At 42.1% G+C, this 25,172-nt stretch overlaps 1 protein-coding gene across 1 annotated transcript in view; it reads right to left on the bottom strand.

The window, feature by feature from the left end:
• The window catches only part of LOC139377326 (beta-1,4-galactosyltransferase 2-like), a 131,440-nt gene that overhangs the window by 4,487 nt on the left and 101,781 nt on the right, over positions 1-25,172 (bottom strand). Inside the window, exons 4-6 of the mRNA XM_071120347.1 lie at positions 20,516-20,703; positions 11,921-12,043; positions 3,352-3,456 (exon numbers count right to left, since the gene is read on the bottom strand). Of these exons, the coding sequence (XP_070976448.1) occupies positions 3,352-3,456; positions 11,921-12,043; positions 20,516-20,703 (416 nt within the window). The remainder of the gene's footprint in view (positions 1-3,351; positions 3,457-11,920; positions 12,044-20,515; positions 20,704-25,172) is intronic.

Genomic DNA, 25,172 nt, shown 5'->3' with positions numbered 1-25,172 from the left:
ATGCATGTTTGATGACGATGCTACTCTGTGGAAGGAGGAAGCCTTGTATTCATTGAGTTAATATGCATGAGTCCACAGAGTAAGGCAGTGCCAACTAATCTTTGGGAATAATGATGAATGGTAGTCTTTCTTCTTTTGACAAGCCTTATGTCTCATTATTATGCCTAAACCACATCTCCTACTTCCTACTGACCAAACAGAGCAGAATGGGTGGCAGTAACAGAGCTGTAGAGGTGGTCAACATTAATCATCAAAAACATGCGCTTTGGTAAACAGTAAACACTGGTCGTGGTAGGAGATTAGAACCACTCTCTCCTGGATACGCTGAAGAATGCCCTGGAATGTCTGGTGGGTAAGACTGGGTTTGCAACGGAAGCTGCATAATTATGGTAAACTAGGCTAATTTGTTGACCTAAGAAACATTTCTGGAGGCATAATGCGTTTTCCTACGAGGACAGATACAACATAATAATTAGAGTGCCAGGATAGAATAATTAGTTTTTTTCAGGAAATAGGCTAATCCAGGTTTTTAGGACAGTGATTTGACACTTAATGCTCTTCTTGTGCAGCCTTTCTCTAAGTACTACACACATCGTGAGTATATGGGCATATTAGGATCTTTTAATTAAAGGGGCAGTGAAGTCAAAAACGTGATTTATCTTGTGGAAGAAGGGTGTCGCATCCCTCCAATAGAGTGCAAGACACTAGTAGAATCTATGCCAAGGTGCATTGAAGCTGTTCTGGCCCGTTGAGGTCAAACGCCATACTAAGACACTTTATGTTGGAGTTTCCTGTATTTAGGCAGTTACCTGTATATTGCCACACTATGAGGTTGGAATGATACTGTGAAATTGTGAAAATTATGATCATGAACTTTTAGTGTAAGAGCTGTTTGAAAAGACAGCCTGAAATGTCAGCTTGTTTGGCTGGGTGGGGTTTAAGTTAATAGACCAATAACAAAGAGAGTTTTCCCTCCTTTATGCCAATAACAGCTAGTTTTCAGGTTACACATCCTTCCCACTCCAATTAGGCCCCTCGCTCTGACCACTCCCAGACTGTCCAAGTCTTCTTTGAGAAATTGCATTTTGCTAAGATGCTATTTTTGCTTCTTTTTGACCATTTTAATTGAAAACAATCACAGTAAAGTATTTAATTGTTACCCAGAAATAATTTGGTATTTAGATAACAAAGTCAGCATTGGACCTTGAAAACATCAGCGACCTTAATAACTTAACTCCAGGGAACCGGGCTAAAGGCCCTAACCATAAAATCTGCCGCTCTGCCCTTGAGCAAGGCAGTTAACCAACCAACAACACCTGCTCCCCGGGCGCCGATGACATGGACGCCAATTAAGGCAGCCCCCTGCACCTCTCTGATTCAGATGCGGAAGACACATTCCCCTTTCCCAATACGCTGTTAGAATTTTGAGAAGCGCTCTCTCGCTAAAAGGTTTGGCTATAAAAGCCCAGACCCTTCAAGGGCTTTCTACTTCCCTCTATTTTAAAACCCAAATGTATTATTTTATGAATCAAAACACTTCAAATAATCCCCAAAGGAGGAACAAAAAACAATTTTAGGGAGGTTTCCCTAATAGGGGTATCTCTGTCTATCTTTCCTCTTCCTGGCATTTATTAATTATTTATTGGCCCAAAATAAATTCTGTCCATGACAACTTTCGCGAAACCCGAGGCTCATGGATCAGGCTGGAGAATAAAGTGCTGGAAATATCAGTCAAAGGATGAAGGTCTCTCTCTCTCTCTCTCTCTCTCTCTCTCTCTCTCTCTCTCTCTCTCTCTCTCTCTCTCTCTCTCTCTCTCTCTCTCTCACTCTCACTCTCACTCTCACTCTCACTCACTCACTCACTCACTCACTCACTCACTCACTCACTCACACACACACACACACACACACACACACACACACACACAGCAAGTCAGCGACAGATTCCTTAAAATTAGTCTCTGATGTATTGGTTGTCATAAAGCCAATGGCACCGGATGTCAACCCTGCTCTTGTTGTCTATAGAACTCAACTGGTGTCAATTCAGCAAGTAATAACTCTGACCCATATTAGAGTAGCCTAGGTGACATGACACACTTTAATTTCTACAAAAACAAGCCTTGTAATTCATTTCTGATAGCATGTCCTATACTAAATGACCCAAGACTGTACATACATCACAGTGTGTTCATGCAGGACAGCTACATATCTAAGAAATATGTTACAAGTGACGGTACATATTAGGCACATGTTAGGTTCAAGGCACCCTATTCCCTATAGTGAACTACTTTAGACCAGGCCATGTGGCAGTGCACTATAAAGGGAAGAGGGTGCCATTCGGATTCATGTTGATTGTGGATTGCATGGTAAGTACTTAGATCAGTATCTATCAACCCATCCACCTGCCACACAGCCACAAGCCAAACAGACAACAGCAAGGCTATGTCAGCACAGCAAACCCCTCTTACATCAACATGTTTCAATTCATTAGGCGCAGCAACAACAACTAATTCATTTACATTCTCCCATGGAAATTTGTTTATTAGGCTCTCATGCTAGCTATGCACGGGCTCTTCATTGGTTCATTATTAGTATTGTCTGAGGCACTCATCAAAATGAGCGTTGTCTTCTGTGGCTGTTATCTTCACACACTGGAAATCATAGGGAGTGGGAGTTCATGGAAAACTAACAGAACCAAGATCAGGCCGAGGATGAAATGGCCTCCCCATGGTTATTTAGCCTTCAGAGCATGGTAAGAGGCAGCAACGGAGCTGGATGTGATCAATAACAGTCTGTAACTTCTACAGTGTGTGCACTCATGCTATGCAACAATAATGTTTTGCAAATTGCAGCTCAGCTCTGTAGGGTTCTGGGGTTTGGCAACAATCACAACTAACAGCGCTGCATATAGCCATGCAGTTATCGATCTGCTCTTTTTAGAGTCATTGATGGGCTGTTTATTCATGTATGAAAGAGCCCTCTTAGCAGTGAATAAACAATGATAATCCATTTCTATGATAAGTGTTATGAGTTGTTATTTTCCAGCCAAATCTATGGGATATGACATGGGGGATTCATCTTAGAGTGGCCTTATAACCGCGAGCTGGTATTATAATGTGTTGAGTGTGAGACAACCTTTATCAAAAAGACAACTTTGGAAACCAGGCAAACAACAGCTACAGTACCTGTACTTTCTGTACCTTCGGGAAAAAGATCCCAAGGAAAAGCCTGATCCCAGATCTGTTCTATGCTGTCATGACAACTCCTATGTCATTGTTGGCAAGACAGCACAAGCAGATCTGGAACCAGGCTTGTGTCTAGAGAGGAAAATATAGAAATCAAATACAAAACCTTTGTGGGTTGGGTTCATTGTGCTTGTCTCTTTCGTGTTTGATCATCCTGTAGCGGCCGATCCGGACGTCCGGTCGAACCACCTTCATCCCGTTGAGGGTGATCCTACAACAGAGTCATGGTTTAGAAAGGATCCGAGTTTTCATCCCAAACGGCACCCTATTCCCTACATAGTGCACTACTTTTGACCAGAGCCCTATTGACACTGGTCAAAAGCAGTGCACTACATAGGAAATAGGTTTCCAATTGGGAACCATAATCACACTTACAGCCATAGAAATATAAGTCATAACCGCTCCAAAACTGCTGTAGCAATGCCAGCCATGACCAGACACTGTCATAGCAAACTCAAGTTAAGCTTCAGCTGTAATGCGACAAAAATGGGTTAAAGCAAAGCACTGACTGTAGACAACCAGTACAAACTAAAGCCTATTCTAGAATTAGAGGGAAGAAAATAGGAAATGACTGTATATTCCTTTACGCAGTGATATGGAACCTTGTGTGTGTTTGGATGTTTACAATGTTAGGTTCCCAAGATGGGATGAAATGGTTTTATTTCTCTCTGTAATGCTCTGATTCATGCTGGATCTCCTGTGTTATTGGTGCAGCCAACCTTGATATTACAGTTTGTATCTGTGGGCCTCGCTCTTACTGACTGACAAACAACCAGCAAAACACATTGCTTCTGCATCCCGCCATCAAAGCCTCATTAGAACATATGAGAAGAAAATGCCAAGCGAGTCAAAAAAACATTTTTGAATACAAATTCAGTAGAACATATTGAAGAAAACTCAGACTCTTCCCATTAAGTGTCTCTTAGCGTTCCTGAAGGGACCAGCCAAAGCAGCCTTGCTAACTGTCTTGGAAAACAAAGGCATTTGGTTGAGTAAAATGCTGCTTCCAGCTGCTTGACGGCTTGAACAATCGGGTCATTATAATCTCCCCATTTGGCTCTTTATCTGTGTGGAACCCCTGGAGACAACAATCGGTCATGTGATCATCCCACTGCTCCAGCTTAAGCGATAGGCTAGCTGCTGCTTCCGTCTCTGGACCTTCCTCTTCCTTCCTAGTACATGACGGAGATCGATAACATAAACAGTGTCTGTCTGTCTGTTTCCGTGTGCTAGGGCTTGCAGGTTTTTTCTTCCATTAACACCAGCGAGGAGGCCTGGTAATGCAGAGAGTTGATTTGAAATAATCTCCTTGTGTATTCCTGACCCAGAAACAACATCACTAAGGATTAATTGAGGGAAATATTGGAGGAAAAAAACAGCCCGCATCCCAAATGGCACCCTATTCCAAGTTCTGTACACCTACATGATTACCATCCACTTCAGGCCAGTTACATACTAGCTGGAAACTGAACTATTCAGTGACTTCTTTGGCTTCAAGACCTTCTGCAGTGTTAACTGTGGTTTCAAGGTATCAGGTGGAAAAAGCTCCAACCAACTGCAGTGATTTCAAGGATATAAGAGGGCAGGTAGAGGGATGGGCACAGAGCTCAGTCTCAGCTCTATCTCTCAATCAATGGTTAGCCTCGCCTGGGTAATCCATGTGTGAGTTAATCGATACTATGGCACTTAGTTTGTACTGTAAGCTGAAGATATTGGGCCCAAAGGACTACCCTAGAGTTAAATTAAGACAAGTGTCTGGATGTACATTCAAAATCATTTATTTCACTCGATTCTTTCTAACAAAAGAAAATGTACAGACATCAGCAGGAGGTTAGGCATACATCCTTTTTGACCATTTCTTTACTTTAGGACAAGTTGAGGAGAAAGAAATCTGACACGTTCCGGGAACATCCTTCACCAGAAACCTTGATTGATTGTAAGATGTGATTGTAGGATGTCGTGTCCATGACCTGAGATGTACTGTATCAGACAACATGGCTGTCTGACAGGTTTCTTTGTCATCATTTACTGTTCTGTTTGGTCATACGCCATGGGACTCCACGTGGTGCTGCTGCGCCCTTCCATCCATTAGCCTGACTTCTTTCCTCCATGTTTTAACATCCTGCTGTCTCAGCCCAGTGAGCACACAAAATTGGCTCAATCGTATTGAACAGCGTTGTGTGCCAAGGATCTGTGGGCGCTTTCATTCTGAACCAGATTCCTTGAACTCCATCAAACCTTTTGAAACCAATCAGAGGGGGAAGGATGAAGAGAGAGTATTGAGCGATATAATATAATAATATAATCAAACGCATTTCTGGAAGAAAATAGAGAGGAAAAAAAAACAGTCTTTGACCTTGCACAACAAAACTCTGAAAACGCTGAAGATTATTTTCAGATGTGATGTTCATTCCTCTCAGGCACAATGAGATAAAAATGATCGTTGTTGAAGAGTAAGATATCTGTTGTCCTAGATTTTACATTGCCCTTGGTAACAAAGTAGTATTCAGGCTCAGAGAAAGGAGGAGAAACAGAAGTATGATTACATTGTCAGTTTTGTGTATGGTTGACAGTGGAGGCTGCTGAGGGGAGGACAGCTCATAATAATGGCTGGAATGGAGTGTAACGGATGGAATAGAGCGAGTAGAATGGTATTGAAAACATGAAAAGCATGTGTTTGATACTATTCCCTTCACTCCCTTCCGCCCATTATTATAAGCTGTCCTCCCATCAGCAGCCTCCACTGCTGCAAAATGGTTGCTCTCTCGCAATGCATACAGTACATACATTGCAATGCTTGTCCCTTCGTTGACTTCCTTACTATTCTCACATTGCCACTGATATCATTCACTCTCTATGTAGCTGTTAAATATTACAACAAACATTTAACAAGAAATCATTGTTTTCCTGAGGCCCAGTGGTAGTATTGATATGACTGTCTGGACAGCTAATTTGGCCTCGCGTGCCCTTCTGATTGGATTAAGAATGTCTCCATCTTTTTTTTTTTCATTTCTCAACAGTCTTTCTTAATTGCATTAGACTCTTGGAGTCGAGGGGAATTGGAATCTGCGGCATCCCCTCATTTCACTCTGTCAGAGCCGAAATGAGAGGGGTGCTGCTGAGAAAGAAGCCAGTGGGGAGAGACGAGGAGATGAGAGGAGCGAAGCTGAAATCGCTCATGTTGGATTGAGAGTGTTTGCACTGTCTGTGATGGTCTTGCTGACTGCGGTGGTTCTATCTCTCTGCTGCCTGCCAACCCTCTGTCCACTCCCTCCTGTCTCACTCTAATTAGAAATAGCCACACGAGGGCAATAGAGAAATGAGAGTCCTGCCAGGGCTGGCATTTTTCTCCTCTATCTCCCTCCCTCTTTTACAGACAGACCAAATGTAGACTTGATAGTCTGCCCGTGTTTAAAATAGAAAATATCACAATTTGAAATAGGCTATGACTTGGGATTGTATATTTCTTGAGTAATCTTCCTTGAAATTGTCTCCCCTCTATCTGTCTGTCTCTATGTGCATCAGTATCAGCTAGGTGTATATTTAGGTCAGGGAGAGCCTGTCTGTCTGTCACCAGAGACAGTCAGTCACCTAGCTTAGTAGTAGAAGTAAATATGAGGGCACTGACTGTCCCTCCAGGGCCTTGTGTTTCACTGCACAGATGCTGACAGTCAAGGAGTTGCCCATCCAAGACACTGGATGGATCTGCTACTCTTCAGTTGTACGTACAGTACATGCCCAAGAGGGGTGACAAAGACAGAGCTTTTTAAGTTGCATTCCATTCCGGTTGCTGGTCTCAGGGTGAATGGGCTCTAAGGGAAGCAGGGAAAACAGTGTCATCTATCTGTTTCCCTACTACTGCCAACATCACCTCCAGCTATTTCTGTCTACCCTCCCGTCCTTCACTCAATGAAACTGTATAGTGAGGACCTTCAACAAAGTTCAAGGTAGCCCATCAAAAAAGGCTTGAAAATCTCCACTTTTTTCCTCTTTAGCTGTTTATTTGGGTGGGGTAAATCAACCCAGACATATTTATGAAGAGGTACGATTGTTAAAAAGGGGTCATCGTTGTTGGAGAAGTTGGCACTGTCTGTAACGCGAGTTATTCCCTCCAAGCAAATCATAAGGGATTTCTCCCAGCAGGTTCTGACAGCATGGCACAGAACCAAAAACACTACAATAAACTCCCCACAATATTTTGTTGTCCTGCTTAAATCAATTATGCAGTTCACACAAGGTTGTGTGTGCACTACCGCACCTCACCACTAATAGTGCTATACAACCACTGTAGTTACAGTATAGCCTATGCAAATAACCAAGATATGATGTTAAAAAAACATCAAATGCAAATATCACAAAATACACTTTGAACTCTTAACATATTCTAGAGCAGAGTGCATCATGATTCATGAAAAAAAAACTAATCCAGTTTAGTCTCTAGTCCTTACTGCTCTAAGGAGAGATTCTTGGTGACTGTCCTCTTCTGAACTACAGTGGGTCAACACACTACTCCCCTTAATCACTCTAATCCCAGTAAGCCTCCCTCTCATTGCTGGAAGATCTGTTGTGTTACATCACAATGTGTGTGAGGCATCAGCTATTATTACCATCTGGGATTGTGTGGCCAGTCTGCCAGTGCTAGGCCTGCTGAACCCATTGAATCGTACAGTCATTAAAGGAAGCACTCTCTCGCTCTTTCCCTCTCCACAAGTCATAGGTTAGCCTACATAGAGGATGTGATTTTAACACTAGAAAAGCCTGGCCTCAAGACATCCCGTTCGGATCCAATGACCAGTCATTTTGACTGCAACATTCTAACAGTCAAATAAATACATGTATGTTATCAGAAAAAAATAATTGATGAAGGTCCTGGTGAACATTAGAATACAAAGACAAAAACATATTTAAAAGAACACAACAGCATTTTCATTAGTTTATGTTACTGTAGGCCATGGAACATTAACTAGATTCAGCGGCGGGCCGATTTTTTCTTGAGGGGGCTGGTCGGGGGGCCTGAACATAATCACAAATAATTTCTACACTGCAAATTGACCAGATATAATATTTGACTAAAACATAACCATAATTCAAGTGTTAAATCCATCACAAAGAAACGACTATAATTTTGTCAGGTCTTAGGAAACAAAAGAACAGAATAGCATATTTGAAGTTGTATTATGTTACTGGTCTTTGAGTAGTAGCCTGAGCTATATGCTGCTGCAAGCTCACGTGTGGAGTGCACCCAACAGCTGTTATTCTTGGAAAAAGTTATATTTTTAAATACAACTCATCTCTTCAATTTTATATTTGGCAAAGGTAAGTGTTTTGGAAACCTTGGAATCTGATCTTTCTCTCCAAGGTCATTATAGTTTCGTTTTTTTATACTCATTTTTATTTCTCTTCGATTTTATTTGGAATTTAGTTTAGTTTCAATTAGTTTACAGACTTGATTAGCTAGTTGTTATTTAGATTCAGTTGTATACAAAATATTTATAATTCGTTTTAATATGATTTAGTTTCAGTTTTAGTTTTAGTCTTAGCGACAGAAATCATGAGTGGGCCAGGCTAGAAGCAGTTTTTGTTGCATAGATGTCAGTGTGTTTGTTATGTCAATAACAGTAATAATACGGTGATGGGTCAGGTCATAGGTTAAATTAGGTTTAAAGTGGCAATCTGCAGTTGCTACATCCATTTTTGGACATATAAATTAATGATATGTACCCATTGATTCTTGAAGAATATAACTTAGAAATGCTTCATGAGCGTAGCTCATGTGTCGTTCCCCATCAGAACCCAAAATATAAGCTTGTTTTACTCCAATGTTTGTAAAAACAAAGTAAACGGACACTGTAAAGCCTCAAAACATGGGGCTCTACTCCATCTGTATCGCTGAAGCATTACAGATGGTACGATAGAAATGTAAAGGTAACTTCCGATTGAGTCGACATCCGCAGCGTTTACCGTGAATTCAGTCTACCAACATTGCCTTTACATTTCAATCATGCTGCGACGCTGATCTTCCACGATATGGATTGAATACAGCCCATGGTTAAATATTTTTTTATATCATAGATGGTTAGTCCTAGCAACAATACTTCTGTCTATGATATATTAGAGTGGTTACAAGTCAGTTAAGAACAAATTCTTATTTACAATGATTGCTGATTGGCCCTTTCAATTATAAACTCATTCTCAATGTGGCTTGGATTTAAAAGGAATAGCGCTGACTCTGGTGCAATAAATATGATGGAAGGAAACCCTATCTCGCCCTTGTTTACACCAATCCAAGTTAGCTACCTAGCCGATACTTTACCTGTTAGCTAGTGATAGTAATGTAGACTCGTATATTCCATACCTTGGAGCATCGTAAGCTAGGCAAATAAACCATCTGTCTCGAGAAACTAATAGTGATGCATAAACTAGCCCTATTTGTAACATCGCCATCTCCTGGTAGTATTTACTCACCAGATTCAGTAGCTTTAAAAATAAAATAAAAACATTTAAAACCCCATTACATTTTTGCCCAAATTATTTTATTTTACTTGACTAAATACATTTTTTTGTAATTAGTTTTTGTTTTAGCTTCAGTTTACTATAATAACCTTGTTTCTCACTTTCTCTACACAGAAATAAAATGTCTTACCTGCTTGTGACTGTAGGAGGATTTTAAATGGTCACTTTTTGACTCTCCGTTTCCCTGCCTCTGTGCAATTCCAAGCTGCACTGGACCAAATCTTCAATTTGACAATTGATAATATTGTCATCCATCAGACTACTGTCAATTCCATCTTGTCTTTAGGCTAATTCTATTGTTATACTGTATGTGCGAAATTAGTTTCAATATGGTTAAGATGTAGTTTTGATGGGCCATCAGCTAACTGCCGGTGAACGAGGGGCAGGGGGGGACACGTCCTCTTAAAACTACTTTAAATACAAATTCTGTCCGTGACATTGAAATTCTAACAACATTAAATAGACTCATTAAGGAAAAGTCAAGGGTGGAGGGGGCATGATTTTTCTATTTTAAATTCATACACAATCAAAATGACTGCCTCGGTGCTTCTAGTGTTAGAGGGAAGAGTGCCGTCACTGACATCCCTTCACTCCGGCACCCATGGAACTCCGATCAACAGACTGTGGGCACGGCCGCATAGTACTGAACAGGGACATGGACTCCCGCGAGCTGTGATTGTGTTGGCTGGCCACAATTTGGGCGAAGATGCCGTGTATTGTTGCAGCGAACCCAGGGGAAGGAGCCAGTGGAACAAGAGAAAGAGAGACACTAGCAACAGACCCCATCACTCACACATCACCATCTCCCTGGGTGCCTGGGGAAGAGACCTTCACCACCACCCCAGTCACAGACCAGTTTGAGTCTGCATCCCAAATGGCACCCTATTCCCTATATAGTGCACTACTTTTGACCAGAGCCCTATGTGCCCTGGTCAAAAGTAATGCACAACGTGTATAGGGAATAGGTTGCCATTTGGGACGCGGCCGGAGTCTACACACTGCTGCACGCTAGCCTAACACCAGGCTTCACCATCAGTCCCTGCCTGGCCATGACACCCAGTGTATATTCAGGGGCATTTCAAATTGCTTTATATAAAACGGCTTTAAAACAAGTGAGCCTTGAAAAGGTTCTGGATTTCAATGAAAGACAACCTTCATGCTCTTTTTATATGCTTATTTTGGTGTCTACAACGATGACTTTAGCCTTCACACTCATGTATTGGGTGCAGCATGGGGCAGGATAATATCCCAGCGCATTTCACATCATCTACTGGAAGAAATTGGTCTGTTGAAGGAAGCATCTCTGGGGAAATCTTAATGGATCAACTCTACTGCAGCTACTATCAAGCTGTGAAAGATTTTACTCCCCCAATATCCTCCCTCCAATCATGTCTTCTCTTCAGATGCGAGAGCTCGGGGCAGACACACACAAAGAAAGATTCCTTTTATCGCATAACGCACATCCTGCCAGACTCTATCTGTGATGCAGTAATCACCCGTATACCGTCCCACATCCCACGGAAAGGGGCCAATTCCAAACACTCTATTTACCTATTTTGTGTTTTGTGTTATCACAACAGAGTTGGGTTCGTAGATGGAATGGTGGAAGTCACATATCTCGCGAGCTAGAGGGAAGATGATAGATGACATGAAAGAGCGATCTATTCTCCTCTAAAACAAGTGTCAGTAAAATGAGAAACTGCTGCTCTATCGTTTGACAAAAACGTGTACTATGAAATCGAGACCGTCTGCAAGCAGCACTGAGAGATAACGTGGTCGGGATGAACAATGACTTTCTGTCTTGACATTCAAGAAAAAAAATCTACTTCAATGATAAAGTCAAATGACAGGCCAAGCATACATTCTGCGTTTAACAAGACATGTAGCTGTGCCCACTTCACTCTTGTAATATATAATCTGTGCCTTTAAAATGTTATCAGCATTAAATAATTCAAAGCTTCTAAAGTACAGGCACTTTGTAGCAATGACTAATACTGGCGCAATAACCTTGGTAGTGTAGTTTTTCTGCCTAATATACAAACTACTGAATCAGCTACATGTATAATCGAAATGTCAACTAAAATGACTGCATTCATTTTCTGGTATGGTACTGGGATTGATGGGAGTTTTTATAAATGTTTTTTTCTGCCCTGCAGTCTTACCTGTTATAGATGTCGTCATCTTCTCCTCCCCAGCCCCAGTACTCGTTGGGGAAGCCATTGATCTTGAGAAACTGTTTTTTGCTCAGCCCGGAAACCCCGCCAAAGTACCCCGCATAAGGAAGCCTGCAAGAGAAAAGAACTGTCAAAGAATTGAGGCAGTTGTCAGTTTTGAATTTCACGACAGATCCTGGCATTTCAAAACAACAAGCCTGTCAAATATGGATACTCTACTGTATTGCATTCAAGACAAGTGAAAATTAGAACAAGACATGTATTCGTGCATTTCATGTGCATAGTGTAACAATGGAACAGTATAAACAAAATACAAGTATATTAAAAATGTATTGCTTCTACAGCTAGCTCAGATAGCTTTTTTTTAAGAAGTAGGGAACAATCGCATGATGTGAAGCACTCTAGTTTACGCACATGACTTAAAGCTAACAATATATTGGGAAAGGGAGAAAGAGACTCAATTCCCTATGGGCCCTGGTCAAAAGTAGTGCACTCTATAAGGAATAGGGTTCCATTTGGGACACACAGAGCCTTTCTACAGAGCCCTTCTACAGAGCCCCACTGTAATGTTCCAGTACAGTGCTGAAGGTTAGCAGTGGCATGTCGGGTCCCTGAAGTCTGCCTCAGGCCAGTGGTGATTGGTGTGCGACAGGCAGCTTCATGTTTAAAGACGACAAGCACAACACTAATGAGGCCATCTGCTTTAGCAGCAGCCTTCACACAAACAGTGTGGAGAGAGAATCCTTCTGTTTGTGTGTGTGTGTGTGTGTGTGTGTGTGTGTGTGTGTGTGTGTGTGTGTGTGTGTGTGTGTGTGTGTGTGTGTGTGTGTGTGTGTGTGTGTGTGTGTGTGTGTGTGTGTGTGTGTGTGTGCGTGCGTTCGTGTGTGTCTGTGTCTGTGTGTGTGTGTGTGCATGTACACTACCATTCAAAAGTTTGGGGTCACTTAGAAATGCCCTTTTTTTTTAAAGAAAATCCAATTTTTGTCCATTTAAAATAACATAAAATGCATCATAAATACAGTGTAGACATTGTTAATGTTGTAAATGACTATTGTAGCTGGAAACAGCTGATTTTTAATGGAATATCTACATAGGCGTACAGAGACCCATTATCAGCAACCATCACTCCTGTGTTCCAATGGCACGTTGTGTTAGCTAATCCAAGTTTATCAGTTTAAAAGGCTAATTGATCATTAGAAAATCCTTTTGCAATTATGTTAACACAGCTGAAAACTGTTGTTCTGATTAAAGAAGCAACAAAACTGGCCTTCTTTAGACTAGTTGAGTATCTGGAGCATCAGCATTTGTGGGTTTGATTACAGGCTCAAAATGGCCAGAAACAAAGACTTTTGTCTGAAACTCGTCAGTCAATTCTTGTTCTGAGAAATGAAGGCTATTCCATGTGAGAAATGTCCAAGAAACTGAAGATCTGGTACAATGCTATGTACTACTCCCATCACAGAACAGCGCAAACTGGATCTAACCAGAATAGAAAGAGGAGTGGGAGGCCCCATTGCACAACTGAGTACATTAGAGTGTCTAGTTTGAGAAACAGACGCCTCACAAGAGGCTATATACAGGGGGTATTGGTACCGAGTTAATGTGCGGGAGTACAGGTTAGTCGTGGTAATCTATACATGTAGGTAGGGGTAAAGTGACTATGCATAGATAATAAACAGCGAGAAGCAGCAGTATAAAAACAAGGGCTGGGGGGTAACGCCTTGGTGACAGGCCGTAGCTGAGACAGCAGATGTTCTGACTTTATACACTGCACTCTTTGAAATAGGTAGTTAGCAAACCAGGCCAAAGACCCCTCAGAGACACCAATACTCATTAGCCGGCCCACAAGAATGGAATGGTCTACCATATCAAAAGCTTTGCCAAGTCAATAGAAATAGCAGCACAACATTGCTTAGAATCAAGGGCAATGGTGACATCATTGAGGACCTTCAAGGTTGCAGTGACACATCCATAATCTGAGCGGACACCAGATTGCATAGCCGAGAGAATACTATGGACATCAAGAAAGCCAGTCAGTTGATTATTGACAAGTTTTCCCAACACTTTTGATAAACTTGGCAAAATAAAAATAGGCTTATGACGAACCGTGGCTGCCTTCCAAGCAATGGGAGCCCAGAGAGGAGAGACAGGTTAAAAAGGTCAGAAATAGGCTTGGCGATGATAGGGGCAGCAACCTTTAAGAAGAAAGGGTCTAAACCATCTGACATAGATGTTTTTTTGGGGTCAAGTTTAAGGAGTTCCTTTAGCACCTCGGACTCAGTGACCACCTGCAGAGAGAAAATTTGTAGCAGGGGGAAAGAGGGAGGAGCATCAGGACTAGTCGCACTAGAAGGGGTGGGAGATGAGTAAATGTTGGATGCGCAAGGAGGCATGGTTGAGTCAAATAGGAATCCTGACTTAATGAAGTGGTGATTAAAGAGCTCAGCCATGTGGTTCTTTTCAGTAACAACCACATCATCAACATTAAGGGACATGGGTAGCTGTGAAGGTCTTTAATCATTTTAACCAGAACTTCTTGGGGTTATAACAATACCACTGAAAATATCAAAAAAGGTCAAAGCGTCTTCGACAGAGGGGATCAAACTGATTCTATATTATTTTACAGAGGCCATTTTGTGATGGAAGGCTTGCTCATTCATTTTTTTTACCAAGCATCTATGACAAATCAGGACAGGCCGTTTCACTGAGCTGCCAATACGAACTCAGGCTGTAAAACAGTGATCACTAAGGTCATTACAGAAAATACCAGACTGATACCTGTCAGGATTATTTGTGAGGATAACATCGCGGAGAGTAGCCTTTTCTGGGTGTTTGGAGTCATACCTTGTGGGATTGGTAATAATCTGAGAAAGATTTAGGGAGTCCCATTGCTTTAGGACTTTAAGCATGTCCCAGTGGTTAAAGCATGTCCTAGGTTAGGTCACCTAGCAGGACAAATTCAGACTTAGTCTAAGGGGCCAGGAGAGAGCTTAGGGCAGGTAGGGTATAGGCCGGTACTGATGAAGGACAATAGCACCCAGCAACAGTCAACAAAGAGCTATTTGAAAGTTTAATGCTTAAAACCAGCAAATAAAAGTGTTTGGGGACAGACTTGATGGAGACAATAGAACACTGAAGGTGATCCTTGGTAAAGATTGCCTCTCCCCCACCTTTGGAAGATCTGTCTTGACGAAAAAAGTTATAACCAGAAAGGTCAACATCAGTATTCAAAACACTCTTCCTTAACCACGTCTCAGTAAAGACCAACACATCTGGATTGGGGCTGTGAACCCACACTTTCAATTAATCCATTTTAGGTAATAAGCTTCTAGTGTTAACGTTCAGAAAACCCAGACTTTTATGAGAGCAGAAATCAGTGAAGCAGATTTGGGGCTAGCAACAGTAGATGGGCAACAGTGTACATGCACATTTCCAGATACCTAATTTCTACCAGCATGTCACATGTGCAACCAGGGGGAAAAAAACAATAGACCACCTATACTCCACACACAGAGATGCATACAAAGCTCTCCCTCGTACTCTATTTGGAAAATCTGATCATAATTCTATCCTCCTGATTCCTGCCTACAAGCAAAAACTAGAGCAGGAAGTACCTGTGACTCGCTCAATACGTAAGTGGTCAGATGACGCAGATGCTATGCTACAGGACTGTTTTGCTAGCACAGATTGGAATATGTTCTGGGATTCATTCAATGGCTTTGAGGAGTACACCACCTCAGTCACCGGCTTCATCAATAAGTGCATTGACAATGTTGTCCCCACAGTGACCGTGCGTACATACCCCAACCAGAAGCCATGGATTACAGGTAACATCTGCACCGAGCTAAAGGCTAGAGCTGCCGCTTTCAAGGAGCGGAACACTAATCCGGACACTTATGAGAAATCCTGCTATGCCCTCAGACAAACCATCAGAGGCAAAGCATCAATACAGGACTAAGATTGAATCCTACTACACCGGCTCTGATGCTCGTCGGATGTGGCAGGGCTTGCAAAATGTTACAAACTACAAAGGGAAACCCAGCTGCGACCTGCCCAGATCCTCAAAAAGTTTTACAGCTGCACCATTGAGAGCATTCTGACCAGTTGCATCACCGCCTGGTATGTCAACTGGTCGGCATCCGGACGTAAGGTGCTACAGAGGGTAGTGCGTACAGCCCAGTACATCACTGGGGCCAAGCTTCCTGCTATCCAGGACCTATATACTAGGTGGTGTCCGAGGAAGGCCCAAAAAATTGTCAAAGACTCCAGTCACCCAAGTCATAGACTGTTCTCTCTGCTACTGCACAGCGAGCGGTACCGAAGCATCAAGTCTAGGTCCAAAAGGCTCCTTAACAGCTTCTACCCCCAAGCCATAAGACTGCTGAACAATTAATCAAATGGCTACCCAGACTATTTGCATTGACCCAAGGCTCGATCCTAGGCCCCACGCTCTTCTCAATTTACATCAACAGCAAAGCTCAGACAGTAGGAAGCTCTCTCATCCATTTATATGTCTTATACTCAGCTGGCCCATCCCTGGATTTTCTGTAAAACGCTCTACAACAAAGCTTTCTTAGTGTCCAACAAGCTTTCTCTGCCCTTAACCTTGTTCTGAACACCTTCAAAACAAAGGTAATTTGGTTTGTTAAGAAGAATGCCCCTCTCCCCACAGGTGTGATAACTACCTCTGAGGGTTTAGAGCTTGAGGTAGTCACCTAATACAAGTACTTGGGAGTATGGCTAGATGGTACACTTTCCTTCTCTCAGCACATATCAAAGCTGAAGGCTAAAGTTAAATCTAGACTTGGTTTGCTCTATTGTAATCGTTCCTCTTTCACCCCAGCTGCCAAACTAAACCTGATTCAGATGACCATCCTACCCATGCTAAATTACGGAGACTTAATTTATAGATCGGCAGGAAAGGGTGCTCTCGAGCGGCTAGATGTTCTTTACCATTCGGCCATCAGATTTGCCCCCAATGCTCCTTATTGGACACATCACTGCACTTTATACTCCTCTGTAAACTGGTCATCTCTGTATACCCGTCGCAAGACCCACTGGTTGATGCTTATTTATAAAACCCTCTTAGGCCTCACTCCCCTCCATCTGAGATATCTACTGCAGCCCTCATCCTCCACATACACATCCTCCCTTTCTGCCAGTCACATTCTGTTAAATGTCCCCAAAGCCCTCACATCCCTGGGTCGCTCCTCTTTTCAGTTAGCTGCAGCTAGCGACTGGAACGAGCTGCAACAAACACTCAAACTGAACAGTTTTATCTCAATCTCTTCATTCAAAGACTCAATCATGGACACTCTTACTGACAGTTGTGGCTGCTTTGCGTGATGTATTGTTGTCTCTACCTTCTTGCCCTTTGTGCTGTTGTCTGTGCACAATAATATTTGTACCATGTTTTATGCTGCTACCATGTTGTGCTGCTGCCATGTGTTGCTACCATGTTGTTGTCGTGTTGTGTTGCTACCATGCTGTGTTTTCATGTGTTGCAGACATGCTATGTTGTTGTCTTAGGTCTCTCTTTATGTAGTGTTGTGTTCTCTCTGTTGTTGTGATGTGTGTTTTGTCCTATATATATATATATATATATATATATATATATATATATATATATATATATATATATATATATATATATATAAAGATATATTTTTAATCCCAGCCCCCGCTCCCCTGCAGGAGGCCTTTTGCCTTTTGGTAAGCCGTCATTGTAAATTATAATAATAGTTTGTTCTTAACTGACTTGCCTAGTTAAATAAAAGGTTAAATAAAGAATAAATTGATTTAAGTGTGTTTGCATTAAAGTCCCCGGCCATTACGAGCGCCCACTTCTGGATGAGCATTTTCGTGTTTGCTTATGGCCTTATACAGCTTGTTGAGTGTGGTCTTAGTGCCAGCATTGGTTTGTGGTGGTAAATAGACGGCTATGAAAAATAAATACCTCGAGACTACCTTAATATTAGACATTGCGTACCAGCTGTTATTGACAAAAATACACACAACCCCACCCCTCGTCTTACCGGATGTAGCTGTACTGTCCTGCCGATGCACGGAAAACCCAGCCAACTATATATTATCCGTGTTGCTCAGCCACGACTCGGTGAAACATTAGATTTTACACTTTTTAATGTCCCGTTGGTAGGATAGTCTTAAACGTAGCTCAGCCAGTTTATTCTCCAGTGATTGCACGTTGGCCAATAGAACAGATGGTAGAGGCAGGTTACCCACTCGCAGGCAAATTCTCACAAGGCACCCTGATCTCCACCCCCTGTATTTCCTTCTTTTCTTCATGTGAATGATAGGGATTTGGGCCTTGTCTGGGAGCAGCATTATGTCCTTTGCTTCAGACTCATTAAAGCAATAGCTTTGTCCAGTTCAAGGTGAGTAATCGCTTTTCTGATATACAGAATCTCTTTTCGGTCATAAGAGACGGTAGCATCAACCTTATGCACATAATAAGTTACAAACAATGCGGAAAAAAACACACAAAATAGCACAATTTGTCAGGAGCCCGTAAAACAGCAGCCATACCCTCCAGCGCCATTCTTAAAAAAAAATGTATATTAGCCTATAGTTGCATCATGCAGCCCATACTGTATACGTTTTGATTTCTAAGTCTTTCTAGTGTTTGTATCATGCACACTAACATTGCCAAATAACTCTAAAACTAGTGTATAAGACCTGTTTCAAATGATCACTTTTACGCTCAACATAGCCACTTCATATGTGAATTTGCTCCATAATGTGAAAAATATCCTTTCTATTTTATTCAGCTAAGTTCAATTACATTCTGCTTAGTATAAAAAATAATATAATATAAAATAATCACACCGGACTGATAACATATTTTGTCAGCTAAAAGAACAAGCCTATGGCATGACACATAGCGAGATAGCATACAGTATGACAACTCATGTTCTGTTCTTCTGAAATACATTTTCTTCATATCATAATGTTTCTTTAAACCTCCCTAAAATGGAAGTGTAAGCGTTAGACACTTGTGTCCCCACACATTGACTCTGTAAAGGTACCCCCTGTATATAGCCTCCACATTGACTCTGTACAGGTAACCCCTGTATATAGTCTCCATATTGACTCGGTACAGGTACCCCCTGTATATAGTCTCCATATTGACTCTGTACAGGTACCCCCTGTATATAGTCTCCACATTGACTCTGTACAGGTACCCCCTGTATATAGACTCCACATTGACTCTGTACAGGTACCCCCTGTATATAGTCTCCACATTGACTCTGTACAGGTACCCCCTGTATATAGTCTCCACATTGACTCTGTACAGGTACTCCCTGTATATAGTCTCCACATTGACTCTGTACAGGTATCCCCTGTATATAGTCTCCATATTGACTTGGTACAGGTACCCCCTGTATATAGTCTCCACATTGGCTGTACAGGTACCCCCTGTATATAGTCTCCACATTGACTCTGTACAGGTACTCCCTGTATATAGTCTCCACATTGACTCTGTATAGGTATCCCCTGTATATAGTCTCCATATTGACTTGGTACAGGTACCCCCTGTATATAGTCTCCATTTTGACTCTGTACAGGTACCCCCTGTATATAGCCTCCACATTGACTCTGTACAGGTACCCCCTGTATATAGCCTCCACATTGACTCTATATACAGGAGGTACCTGTACAGTCTCCACATCGACTCTGTACAGGTACCCCCTGTATATAGCCTCCACATTGACTCTATATACAGGGGGTACCTGTACAGTCTCCACATCGACTCTGTACAGGTATCCCCTGTATATAGTCTCCACATTGACTCTGTACAGGTACCCCCTGTATATAGTCTCCACATTGACTGTACAGGTACCCCCTGTATATAGTCTCCACGTCGACTCTGTACAGGTACTCCCTGTATATAGTCTCCACATTGACTCTGTATAGGTACCCCCTGTATATAGTCTCCACATTGGCTGTACAGGTACCCCCTGTATATAGCTCCGCTATTGTTATTTTACTGCTGCTCTTTAATTATTTGTTATTGTTATCTCTTACTTTTTTGGGGGGTATTTTCTTAAAACTGCATTGTTGGTTAAGGGATTGTAAGTAAGCATTTCACTGTAAGGTCTACTACACCTGTTGTATTCGGCGCATGTGACAAATACAATTGGATTTGATTTGATTAGAAAGTGACATGATTGGGTTGCCCTTTGGCCCATACACAAAGACAAACATTTTCACATCACCGTGCAATATGCACGTTGTCTGGAATCCAATGAAAGGCAAAGTGAAAGTTCATCTCAAACTCAGTCAAAAGAAGTGGAGACAGTACTTTTGCTTTTACTTTTGGTGAATTTCGCCATTATATTCAGCAAAACAGGTTGCGTCATCCTGTAAAAATCATGTGTGCAGTCCCGAAAAAATATCTTCAAACTTTTATATAAGAACTATCCATTTAAAAGCATCCACATGACCAAATCAATAAACATAAGATGCTAGGAGTTTGGAGAATATAGGCTTGAAAAACGAATAACAGATTTCACTCAGAGTAGATATACGTGTGAGTGACAGTACATAATAGAGTTGACCTACCTGAAGCCAAACTTGTCCATAGCGATGGCAAAGTGTCGTGGCTGGTCGTAACAGTGGTAGAGGTTACGGTCGTCCATAGGGATGAGGTCCACGTCGCTGAAGATGAAGCAGTCATACTCTGCATCCTTCAGGGCCTCGGTGTAGCCCACATTCAGGAGCTTGGCTCTGTTGAAGGTGTCCTCGCCAAGCTGCAAGATAACATAGAAAAAACACTGGTCAGAAACTGATGGACATACTGAGATCTACTGTAGGGGGATTAAGTTACATTTGCCATAGTTAAATAATAAAAATGCTAGACTTAACATATCGGGTTCTGTAGGTGGTATTTGCAAGCCTAAATAGCAAGCTTGTGCTGATGTAACTCACAGATCATTGTGTGTATCATGGTCACAGATCATTGTATGTATCATGGTCACAGATCATTGTGTGTATCATGGTCACAGATCATTGTGTGTATCATGGTCACAGATCATTGTGTGTATCATGGTCACAGATCATTGTGTGTATAACACAGCATATTGACAAAGAAACATGTTGTAAAGAACCCCACAGGAAGAATGGCCCACATCAGATATCCGACAACTAAGATTAAACTACGCTACGTTAAAAATACTGCATCACAACTTGCTTCCCTTATTTTGATAACAGAACCAATCACAGTGGCTCAGGTAAAGTAACGTATCAGTTTTAACATTTGAGCTCATAATGTAGTTCAACACGTAATCCTTTGTAATCCTGTAATACCTGAGATTCAAACAAATAATCCACAGGTAAAATGTTAAGGTTACTTGCGTAACCCCTGTTCTCTGATAATAGAGTGAGCTGTCTCACAATGGGAATTAGCTGGATAAGCAAACAGCGTCTGTCGTAGACAGACAAATCGTGTGGCAAAGGAGGGGGGGACCCTGCTCAATATAAGCAGAGAGGAAGAGGCTAAGCGAGAGGTTTTACTCCACCAAAAACTGACCATGAAAATGTTTTTTGTATGAAGGTCAATGAGTGTGTCGAATTTGGTCAACAACCTTTTTTATTGGTAATTTGCTACATGAGGTTTATTTGATTGAATAAAAGTTTCATAATGCTTAGGTTGTTAACGAATACACTGATATAAGTGGATGCACATGGCATTTCGGGCAACTTTTATTTAAAAACAATTATATCAGAGATGTGCCTGTTTTCATTAAGATAAGAGGACTCGTCATGGATATAACACGTTTTAGCATGGACATTGCCATTGAGGGCTTCCACCATTTTAAAGTGGTCAACTGGGTGGAGATTCCTATGAGCTGGGAGCAATCAGCCAATGAAGAAGAATACAATTGTCTACTTTAAAATCAAGATAGCCTCAATGGCACTATAATGGCACAGAAACAAAGATGAGTCCTCTATCTATCTCTATGGCCTGTTGTCACACGTGTCTGCCCTCTCATTGGCTAGAATGGTCTCACCTGATCTCGCCTCCCCATGTCTGCCTTCATCTTTGAGGACATGTATTTGTTAGAGCGAGTGGTCACTTGACTATCTTGTCAATATAAAATACAATCTTTGATATAAGGCACTCTGGTCATTCATGTCTCTCTTCCTTGAGGTCTTGAGAGCACTCTATTGTATGGGACCAAATTCTAAACTTTCAACTACTTTAGTACAATATAAGTGAATTTATCCAAATACTTATGACTATTTGAAACTTCAAATGGGGGAACTAGATATAAAGTGCTTTTATTTCTGAAAGGTAAATCAGATACGTATGAAAATACCCCCAAAAAAGTGACATTATGTACGGCCGCCTCATGTAAAACATGCATTCTGCATCCTCTGGTTCCAATCAATACTTATGTTAATTTGAATATTTTCAAAGGCACCAAGAAGAGAACATTAGAGACTTCAATATGTGCCTTTATCAGACCAACGAAGACAGATAAGGTAATATATCTATAAAAAAAAACAAATTGCCTTTTTTCTCTCCAGTTGGTGAGCTCATTAAACATTGTTGGAGTCATTTTTATTGCTTTAATAAGATGTGTTCCCCCTGAACCATCAGGCATCTCTAGCAAATGGAGCTGTACATCTTGTGTAATCACACGGCTGTGAAGAAAGTTCACATCCATAATAGGGATGATATGTTGACAACTACACACCCACCATTACAACACCACAGAATAAGAGAGCTGGTGTTAGGATGATAGGATTAGGAGACATGGGTTTCAAACAGATGATTTGAGAAGTTGAATGGGACCTGCTAATTAAGAGGGCTCATCCATCAGCACAACAGAAATTGGAAGACATTATTCTGGGTTATTCTTGAAATATTCATCCTCCATGCCTGTCAGCTTCAGGATGGAAAAGATTTTGACATTAGGCTAATTATTGTGTTTTAAACTTCTACAACAGATATGTCTGCTCTACGTTGTGTTGCCAATCTACAACAAGACAGTATCCTTCCAAGGATGATGTCAAAGGATTCCATAACCACTTCCGTCATCATGAAGTGCTTTGAGAGACTAGTCAAGGACCATATCACCTCCACCCTACCTGACACCCTAGACCCACTCCAATTTGCTTACCGCCCCAATAGGTCCACAGACGACGCAATCGCAATCACACTGCACACTGTCCTAACCCATCTGGACAAGAGGAATACTTATGTAAGAATGCTGTTCATCGACTACAGCTCAGCATTTAACACCATAGTACAATCCAAACTCGTCATTAAGCTCGAGACCCTGGGTTTTGACCCCGCCCTGTGCAACTGGGTCCTGGACTTCCTGACGGGCCGCACCCAGGTGGTGAGGGTAGGTAACAACATCTCCACCCCGCTGATCCTCAACACTGGGGCCCCACAAGGGTGCGTTCTCAGCCCTCTCCTGTACTCCCTATTTACCCATGACTGCGTGGCCATGCACGCCTCCAACTCAATCATCATTGATTACCAACAACTACGAGACGGCCTACAGGGAGGAGGTGAGGGTGCTCGGAGTGTGGTGTCAGGAAAATAACCTCACACTCAATGTCAACAAAACAAAGGAGATGATTGAGGACTTCATGAAACAGCAGAGGGAGCAACCCCCTATCCACATCGACGGGACAGTAGTGGAGAAGGTGGAAAGTTTTAAGTTTCTCAGCATACACATCACGGACAAACTGAAGAAGGCTCAGCAGCGCCTCTTCAACCTCAGGAGGCTGAAGAAATTTGGCTTGTCTGTAACGTTCTGGGTGTAGTGGGTGAGAAGTCAGGCGCAGGAAGCAGAGAGTTCAGGGTAGTGCTATTTTAATGCACAAAACAAACGGCCCAAACACGGGGACTTAAACTGTCCAGCAAAACCCACGAAATGGGAAAACACGTAACCCACAGACGTGCACACAAGTTACACAAAATAGAAGGTCACAATAATTAATCCCGCACAAAGAACCAGGCGGGCCGGCTGACTAATAAAGCCTCACTAATTATACCCAACTCAAAACAGGTGTACTCAATAAACACATAAGGAGGGGGAGGAAAGAATCAGTGGCAGCTAGTAGGCCGGCGACGACGACCGCCGAGCGCCACCCGAACGGGAAGGGGAGCCACCTTCGGTCGGAGTCGTGACTTTGTCACCAAAAGCACTCACAAACTTTTACAGATGCACAATCGAGAGCATCCTGTCGGGCTGTATCACCGCCTGGTATGGCAACTGCTCCGCCCACAACCGTAAGGCTCTTCAGAGGGTAGTGGGGTCTGCACAACGCATCACCGGGGGCAAACTACCTGCCCTCCAGTACACCTACACCACCCGATGTCACAGGAAGGCCAAAAAGATCATCAAGGACAACAACCACCCGAGCCACTGCCTGTTCACCCCGCTATCATCCAGAAGGAGAGGTCAGTACAGGTCCATCAAAGCAGGGACCAAGAGACTGAAAAACAGCTTCTATCTCAAGGCCATCAGACTGTTAAACAACCATCACTAACATTGAGTGGCTGCTGCCAACATACTGACTCATCTCTAGCCACTTTAATAATGACAAAATTTATGTAATAAATGTATCACTAGCCACTTTAAACAATACCACTTTATTTCATGTTTACATACCCTACATTACTCATCTTATATGTATATACTGTACTCTATACCATCTAATGCATCTTGCCTATGCTGTTCGGCCATCGCTCATTCATATATTTGTATGTACATATTCTTATTCATTCCTTGTGTGTATAAGGTAGTTGTTGTGAAATTGTTAGGTTAGATTACTTGTTAGATATTACTGCATGGTCGGAACTAGAAACACAAGCATTTCGCTACACTCGCATTAACATCTGCTAACCATGTGTATGTGACAAATAAAATTTGATTTAATCTTTCCCTAATATCTTATAGTATTACCCTGCCTGCTCCTCATATCCCTGGTGTCTCGTCTCTCTGGCAGCTATCACAGTTCTGCCAATCTCCCTGTAAATGGCCTGTGAGAGGCAATTAACCCCATTATCTTTATCTGATAATCAACAGGATAACTCATCAGGGCTCTCCCTCTATAGCGCCACTGTGTTGCCACGCTGACACCATCCAGTCTCCCCGAGCTGGCTGACCGACCGCAGTCAAGCTCAGACGTACCTGGGCAGTTGCTATGGAGACAGATTAGGAGCAACGCTTAGACCCAGCGCTGCCTGGCTCATCCT

This window comes from Oncorhynchus clarkii, chromosome 20, assembly GCF_045791955.1.
Source record: "Oncorhynchus clarkii lewisi isolate Uvic-CL-2024 chromosome 20, UVic_Ocla_1.0, whole genome shotgun sequence".
Lineage (NCBI taxonomy): Eukaryota > Metazoa > Chordata > Actinopteri > Salmoniformes > Salmonidae > Oncorhynchus > Oncorhynchus clarkii.
Note: the sequence above shows the minus strand (reverse complement) of the source record. Positions and strands in the feature narration are given on the sequence as shown.